This window comes from Gymnogyps californianus, chromosome 12 (assembly GCF_018139145.2).
Source record: "Gymnogyps californianus isolate 813 chromosome 12, ASM1813914v2, whole genome shotgun sequence".
Classification (NCBI taxonomy): domain Eukaryota; kingdom Metazoa; phylum Chordata; class Aves; order Accipitriformes; family Cathartidae; genus Gymnogyps; species Gymnogyps californianus.
The window spans coordinates 23,067,449-23,075,597 of NC_059482.1; the positions used below are offsets into that span (position 1 = coordinate 23,067,449).

The 8,149-nt window shown below is 55.4% G+C and overlaps 1 protein-coding gene across 1 annotated transcript; it reads right to left on the bottom strand.

The window, feature by feature from the left end:
* Positions 1-6,049: 6,049 nt before the first annotated feature.
* LOC127020918 (C-C motif chemokine 3-like) lies at positions 6,050-7,363 on the bottom strand. Its single transcript, XM_050903739.1, has 3 exons — positions 7,297-7,363; positions 6,524-6,629; positions 6,050-6,140 (listed from the first exon to the last, which is right to left on the bottom strand). The coding sequence occupies exons 1-3, from the start codon at positions 7,361-7,363 to the stop codon at positions 6,050-6,052; spliced, it is 264 nt and encodes an 87-aa protein (XP_050759696.1).
* Between the last annotated feature and the right edge of the window lie 786 nt (positions 7,364-8,149).

An 8,149-nucleotide genomic window follows, 5' to 3' on the forward strand; every position in this document is an offset into this window, starting at 1 on the left:
CCTGCCTATTAAGTGGCCCTTTGGGAGCAACATTTTGGGAACTCCAGACCTGGAGCCTTGGTTGAAGTGTCCTTCACGGGTTCTGTGGAGAGAGCTTCGTGGAGCTGAATTACATCACCAGGCTTTTCTCCCCGCGGGCCAGGGTTCGTGCTGTCCCCACAAGCAGTGAGTGAGAGCAGTCACATCAACAGTAACGTGGGAGAACTTCGGAGTGAGATGAAGGATCGATTTGGGAGTTGGAGGCATTGGAGTAGCTGGAATAAGTGTTTCTGAGAGGTGTATCCACCTCATACACCTTGTACTCCAGCCTGTGACCAGCTTAGTGGCCTCTGCTGGATGCATTCCCGTTTGTGGACATCTCTCCTGTACCAGGGGAGCCAAATCTTGTTCCTCTTGGTTCCTCTTGGAACCATCTTGTTCCAGATGATTCCTCTTGCTGCTCCATGATCCTATCCTAGCAGGTGTTCAACAAAAGCTGATTCAAGACTTACAGGGTTGAGTGAGCTCTCAGTCAATCTCCTGTGAGCAGGGAGGGCAGCAGTCTGTTTCCCATGCATCCTTAGATGTGCTCTCAGAGCCAGCTTGTTTTGGGAAAACTTCTTACTGCTACCAGGTCTCCCTTCTTGCTCCTTTGCCTCCCACAATCCCAGTGTTCTTCTACCTGTGTGACCACCAGAAGTGTTACCAGAGCTGCTTTGAGAGCAGGGTCAGCTCTTTGGCTCGTGCCAACAACGCGTTTGTCGAGCATAGGCACGGCAACTCCAACTGCTCTTCCTGGGCTTGCTTCTGCTGCGCTGGCCTAAAGGGGCAGAGCTGCGCGCGACGATCCCTTTTTGTCCCCGTACAGGATCCCGCCGGCCTGCTGCTGGGCTGGCTGTAGCACTTCTGCCGTTCTTTTGGAGTCTGGTTAGAAACTGAGCCTTTGCGTGGGGCCAGCAGAGTGGAGAGGGACCTCCAAAGCGAAGCACCGGCTACGCGGCATCCAGCTGTTGGGGTGAGGTTGTCCAGTGGCTGCTCTCCCTCCCCTCCAGCCCCCCCCCCATGTGTACCAGAGCTGTAGCTCGTTGCTTTGGGACACGTGGAAGATGTGTGGTTATCGGTGCTATAGCTTGTTTCTGTTTCCAACATCCTGGTGGTGCTGGCTGTGCTGCTGCCGGCCTGGTTCGGACAACAGGAGATGCAGCTGTGGCTGGCGTGGAGAATGGGCCCCTTCGGGAGTATCGTTCCTCGTGGCTGCGTACGCCTAGGATTTTCCCATCTGCTTCCTTATGCCTTTTGGTTTTTTACAGTGACATCTCAGCCTGTCCTCAAGCTGTGTCCTTATTTTTCACGTAGTCTTATTAAGGCATCTTTACCATTCTTTAAATAGCTTTGTTCTTGAGGCTCCCTTGAACAGCTGGGACAACCAGAGCTGGTGTAACTAGCTCTGGGGATTGAATTTATCATTTTCCTCCTTAGGCATCAGGGATGACGAACCGTCTCCTTCTCCAGCAAAGCAAACCTTGTTGGATTGCTGTGATGCTGCTGTGCTTTGGTACCTGTCTTTCTTAATACTCACATTGCACGTGTTGCTTAGATGCAAGTTTCAGAGTTCCTTCTGCCGTCATGGAGTGGATTGAGAAGGTGAACCGTGGTAGCCAGGCTCTATAGCAGTGTGTGAATGCCACGAAGCTGCATGGTGCACAATACGGTATCGGGAAGTTCTTTCCATGAAGAAGCAGTGCGCGGACTTCAACTGCCCCACAGGGCAGCAGGCGGAGAGGTCCGTCACGCTTCAGTCCTGGGCGCAGCGAGGCCCCGTGGAGCTGGTCAGAGCGTGAGAGAAGGAACACGTTCCTTGAAATGGCAGTCCTGGTCCGCCCGGGAGTCCTCTTTGCAGAAGGAGCAACTTCCTTCAAACCCTGCCCGTGTTAGAGCAGCCTGAGTGGTGGATCCGGAGGTCTCTTGTAGAGAGGTGGTGTTGGGACTGCAGCTGAACATCTCCATCCCTAGGCGTTTCTGCAGAAGGCCTGGGGGGGGGACACACAAGAGGGGACATGTGCTGTGTGCTGCTGGGACCCTTCTGCCCCAGAAGAACGAGCGATGGAGGGAACTGCAGTCCAGCAGCTCTTGCTCAGAGCCAAAAGCTGGCTGTGAGCCATGTCCCGTCTGCTGTGTAGGTCAGAGAGCTGGAGGAGGTGTTGGTGGGGTGAGCGTGGAGGGAGCTACAGCAGATTTGAGGAGGAAAGGGGAGCGGTTGAGAGCCTGGAGGCCTCTTCCAGAGGAAGCACTAGCTGCTCTCCACCATCCTTCCCTGCATCAAGAGGTAGCAGGTGATGGATGAGTGAACGTGGCATGTCTGTCCCTCTCCCTGCGTCCCACACCAGAGCTCAGAGCCTGCAGCCTTGAGTTGTAGCAGTGCCCAGCACGCCGAGGGTTCATCCAGGCTTGAGGAGCACATGTCCTGCCAGCTGTTTTATTTCCAAAAAGAGAGGCTTAACTCTCTCCTGCTCGCAGAAAGCCGAGTCCCGTGTGGGATTTACACTCACATCGCCGCAGAAACATTCCTGGAGGCCATGCAGACCTCTGCTCCTTGTTGAACTTCCTCTGGCCAGGCAGACGCCTTTTCTCTGGTCACTCCACGTGGGTCCAGGCACGTGCTCTGACCCCTTTGCTGGGCAGGGCTTTAGCTGCATCCTTCCTCCGGGAGGGAACACAGGGGGATTTTGCAGGCTGGGCTTCTCACAGGCTCAAACTCGGAGAAAGGAGAAGCAGCAGCGGCTCTGGGGATAATCAGGATTTTAAAGAAAATTTTAAAAATGCAAGTGTGGTGACTCTTCCAGACCAAGGACTCCGCACAGGCGTTTGATTGGGATTGTCTCTCTCGGTCCTACCTGTGCACGCTCTTCACGGCTCTCCAGGCAGGGGAGGCAGGAGGAGGCAGCCGGGACCTGAAGCTCTTGCAGGCGACCTGTTCGGCGATGCGAGCCCCAGGACCTGCCCACCACGCAGTTAACTCTCTTCTGCTGGTTGCTCAAAACTCAGGTATGAAATGCTCAGCCGGAGCATGGGGTGCGAGGTCTTTGCAGGTTTCCAACCAGCCCTGGAGGAACGGCCACCGCTGGGCTGCGACGGAGCAGATCTCCCTCTGCCGCCCCAGACTTCTCGTCGCCTTTGGAGAGCGGGGGTTTTCTCCTCTTCGGTACAACATTGGCTAAATGGACATTACACAAATTGTGCACATTGGTTCAGTCTAAGCTTAGTATTTGTGAATTAAGTTATCTGACGCTTCGCATGAAAACTTCAAAAAGGGGAGGGGGGGGATTTTAACTGAGAAAAAGCCTATGAAAATATACTGGAAATATGGTAAAGAAATCGACGTTCTGCTGTATATTGACAGAATTATTTTTATTAAAATACACATCCATGTGCAAGAGCTAGCGTGGAGCCGTGTGCTTTGTCAGTCTCTGCTCGCTGGGGAAGGCGAGCGGCGGAGCCGGCGCGGGCGGCAGCTTCTGTCCCCTCCGACACGGGATGGGGTCCGGCCCTGCCGGAGCGGGGCTGCCTGCCCGCGGGCAGCCGTCGGGCAGGACGGTGGGGTGCTTAGCTCAGCAGTGCCCCACGGCTCGGGGGGCATCAGCCCTGGGACCGACCGCTCGGTGGAAGGAGCTGAGCTCTGCCCAACAAGGATGAGCTGGCTCCAGGATGAGTTTTCCCCGTCCAGGGGTGAGCAGACGGCAGCAGAAGCGTGTCCCTGTCATCACGCAGGTCCCTTGGCGGTCGGGGCAGGCTCTTGGCTCGGGCATTGCTGCCTCATGTACAATTATTAGAGGGAAACAAGCAATTCTCGCCCTCCCCAGCTTTGATAACAGGTATTTACGGGGCGGGTCGTGATGCAGCAGCTGCTGACACCTATTTATATTTCTGCTATAAGGTTTTCTTGGCAAAACAGAAAGCACGTGATGGCCGTTCTCCAAAACTTTCTACAAAATTGCTTCTCCCACAGTTGCTAAGCCCTGCCAGAAATAACGGACAAGGGGCGCTTCCAGCACACGCTTGTGGTCGAACCCCTAGGGCAGACCCTGGAAATGATTCATTGGTGCCTTTTTGTCGTGGACCACCTCGTGCATCTTGGGTCCTGACGCCACGCGTTCCGTAACGTTCCCACCTGGCAGCATCTCACTCGTCGGCTCATGTGAGTGATCCCTGAGCAGGAGGTCCCTGGGGTCTGGATGAGTCCTGAACGTCACCGCAACTCCATTCCCTATCGCCCAAAACAGGCTGTCAGGGTGGTAAAACCCTCAGGAATAATGTTGGCGTGCCCAGTGGAATGTCATTTTATTTTGTTAACGAAGGGATAGAGACTAGCAAAACCATAATGATTTTTTTTTTTCATCAGGGGCTGCTCTGTAATACGGGCAGACGGCGTTTGTCCCGCCTTACCGTCACCGCCTTTCTCATAGAGGGTGCGATGTGTCATCCCCATAAAATTCCTAGATGATCTGCTGGCCTTCCTCACCTCAGGGTGGCAATAGCATCTTGTAACACCTTTCACATCTTGTTCAACACCGCTCTTTTTGCAGGTCAAAAATTTCCGGATTAGCTGCGTGCCATGGCAAGAAGTGCTTTTTCTCCTTGAGCATCATGTTGTCCACTGGTAGTATCCTGGTTGTGGGCCTACATAATTTTGGTTTTCAGTGGTGTTTTGCAAAAATAAATGGGGGAAATAATCTTTGTAACCCTCAAATTCGAATGATTGGGGAAGGCTGCTTAGTTTCATAAGTAAAGTGTCTAAAGAGTTTAGGAAATACAGACCGGGGGTGTCTGTACACAAGCTTACCACCTTGCACGGCTACTTGCACATCCGTTTTTTCTTTCAGAAGACAACGTGGCCATCATAGCCCTCGGTGTTACGTGCTGTGAAGGTGCAACCCTGAAACTTGGTGTCTATAAACAGCCAAGCACAATCCACGAGACGTTTGTCCCCCAAAATCTTGTTCTGCTTCAGCTTTCTTTTCCACCACTGCTTCATCCCATGGTGCTCATGATTCATGGGCAAAAGCGTCATTTGGGATGGTTTTTCCTGTCCCCTGCCTACATTCAGTATCCTAGGAAGTGCAGCCCTGCCCTGGTTTCTCATCCTGAGCATGAAACACTGATGAAGCTTTAGGTTGAGGATCGGTCCGTGGCACGCACCACGTTTCTTGCCTTCGCCTTTCTGAGGTTTTCCCATGTACGCTTTGCAGCTCTCACGTGAAATGATGGACCATCAGCCTGGTGTTAACAGCCGGGGTCCCGTGCTGCTCCCACCCCTCCCCGGCCCTGCAGAGGATCGGCAGCCGGGACACCTCTTCTCCTGCCCAGCTGAAGGGGTCATGCCCTCACCCTCCTGGCACTGCGGACATTGCTTTTCATCTCCCTCACTTATTTTGCAGTGGCCGCCAGCATATTTGGAACCTGACAAGGTATTAAGGGTTTGACAGATCGGTATCTTCTCCCTGAACCCTCCACTCCTGACCACCTCATTTTGGAGTGCCTGCAAAGCCCATGGGGCTGAGAGCATGCTGTAAGGACATATAGCCTTACCTATGGGTAAGGGTAACCTCACCTATGGGTCCTTGACCTATGGGTCAAGACCTGGCGCCACTATCACAGTTCCCAAGGAAACTGGGCCGTGACCAGGCACGGTTTGCTCCAAGCCTGGAGAAACACGTGCCCGTGGCGAAGGGGCTTTTCGGTCACATAATGCCCTGGGCTTGCAGGATCTGCTCCTTGGGCTGAAGAATCAGGAAAAATTCAAAAAGCGACTTGTGGCAATGAGTCTTTATTATAAGTATTTGCTCTACCAGGCACATTCTGGCAGGGCAGTGACAGCGGGAGGGACTTGGTGGCCGGCTGGTCCATGCCGCTGTGACACCCGGTCCCGCCGGGGTACGGGCTGGCTCCACCTGCAGCGACGGCGCCCATCACCATGAGACCCTTTGGAGAAGTGCTGCCAGCGCTGTCTGCTCCCTCCAGAGATGGGAGGACTGGATGGGCGAGTCGAATGGTGGACGGCAGAAGAAGGATTTCATTTTTTCCTTCGAAGCTTTTCCATGGCTCTCTTCACCCAGGGCTTCTTGGGGTCGGCGCAGACCTCGACACCGTTGGCAGCCACAATCCTGCAGCAAGGAAGTGAGGAAAGAGAGTGAAAACATGAACCGTGAGCCGTTCCCTTCCCATGCACTACTTCTCCCCTCCCTGTGTGCAGCCCCACCCTGGATGGAGGCTTGGAGCCATCTCCAGCAGCGCGTGCCCTCCTCGGGCTGACGGTGCATGTCTGAGTCTTCCCAGACCACTGGCATTAGCAGAAAGCACCAAAACCTACTTTTTTTCCCCCGCTGCCCACCCCACAGAGCTACTTCCCTACCACAGCCCCCCCCCAAGCACGTGCTCCCGGCTGGGAGCGGGCTGTCTGCGGGGCAGGACGGGATGGGGGGAGCTGCTCTAGTTCCCAACCGTGACGCCGTGCCGGGGGTGGGAGGCAAACCCCAAGGGTACTCACACAACTGCAGGCAAGGAGCAGTCGCTGGACGTCATATAGAAACTCTCTACGTATCGGACGGGTTTCCGTGCGTAGTCGAAGCAGCATTCGGTGGGCGTGAAGTGGGCTGTGAAGGGAAGAGAGAGATGATGTGAGCGCCCTTGGCAGCATTTTGCAACTAATTGCATCGCCAGACAATGACACCGCGGGATATCGAACGCGGGACGGAGGCCGTGGAGCTTCTCAGCAGCTCCCACAGCATCTCACGGCAGGGGTTCCTTTCCCTTCCTGGCAGCAAGCACAGGACTGGGAAACGTGGACAGCGGTGGGGAGGGGAACGGCGTGGGACCCGGCACCCCACAGCCCGCATTGCTGCAGCTGCCAAAGTGCATGGTGACGTTGGGGTGCTTGGTCTGGGGACGAGGTTTTGGGGGTTTCCAAGGCGGGGGCACAACTTGCGAGGTGTTTTGGGAGGCTCCAAACACCTGCACGTGCTCCCCGCCTCCAACTGCTTGCTCACCCAGCTGAGACCCGGGCAACGGCTGCCAGAGTCTCCTCCAAGCTCCTGCAAGCATCTCCCCAGGGCCGGCTTCGCTGAAGCCACCCAGCACCCTCTCCATCCTTCCCTGCACCCTGGGACGTGCCGCCCTGCCCCGACCAGGGGGTTGCTCCTCCTGCCCAGCAGGACTCTCCCCGCTCCCCGCTGGGGTTTCTTGCCTGATCTCCCCAACGTGACGTCCCCAGTGGGGTCCCCCCAGCCCCGACCTGCAGCGGTGGCCCACAAGGTGCCTTACCTGCGGCGCGGTGCAGGGAGAAGGTGAGGAGCAGCACGAGCAGCAGGATCATCCTTGCAGCGAGCATGGTGGCTGCGTGAGGGCTCTTCCTCCGTCCTTTGTGCCGCCCTGCCCGGTGTCTGTGGCTTTGGCTCTCTCCGCGCTGTAATTTATCCTCTGCATGCCACCCACTTCAACCGCTTTTCCAAAAATTTTGGACGTGTTCTGAGAAGGCTCTTCCAGGATGAGGGGATTTCTTGTTGTTTATTTTGGGGGGCACGGCCAGCGGTGAGTGGAAGAGGCTGAGGAGTGGGGCAGCCACTTCTGCTTTCTGCGGAAGAGCCGTGAGGCTGCCAGGGGCTTCCAGGAGGCTTTGGGGGAACCGAAATTTACCCAGGAAAGCGGATTAAAACCAACTTCCTGTGAAGGCAAGACAGCAAGTCTAATGCTTGCCTGTTTATTTCTAACAGGAGAGACAACCCAAAATCTCTGAGCAGGAACAGGTCATTGATGGGTTTAGCTGGTTCGCCTGAGTCGTCAAAGGCAAGTGATTAACGAGTCCCCTCCAAACTGGCCTCCCCAACCACCCTGGCCATACCAAGGGCACTGGGTTAGGCAGTGAAGCACTTAGCGTGGGATGGGATGGGATGGGATGGGATGGGATGGGATGGGATGTTGTCAGGCAGAAAAAGCCACACTGGACCGAACTAGGAGGGACCCCAGAACAGGGGGTGGCAGAGATGCTTTTGGTGGGTTCAGGAGACTTTGTAGAAGGGGAAGAAATGGGGCGATGCCAGTGGGGCGTCTGAGGAGAGTCTGGGTCTGATTCCCAAGTCTGAGCCCAAGTATTTGCCTCTGCCTCCCACACCGGCGA

Bases quoted from the DNA above. Each gene is read 5' to 3' on its own strand.
- LOC127020918 (XM_050903739.1), bottom strand. From the start codon at position 7,363: ATGCTCGCTGCAAGGATGATCCTGCTGCTCGTGCTGCTCCTCACCTTC. The intron at 6,630-7,296 runs GTAAGGCACCTT...TTCCCTTCACAG, and splicing joins CTCCCTGCACCGCGCCGCAG to CCCACTTCACGCCCACCGAA. The intron at 6,141-6,523 runs GTGAGTACCCTT...TCCTTGCTGCAG, and splicing joins TGCTCCTTGCCTGCAGTTGT to GATTGTGGCTGCCAACGGTG.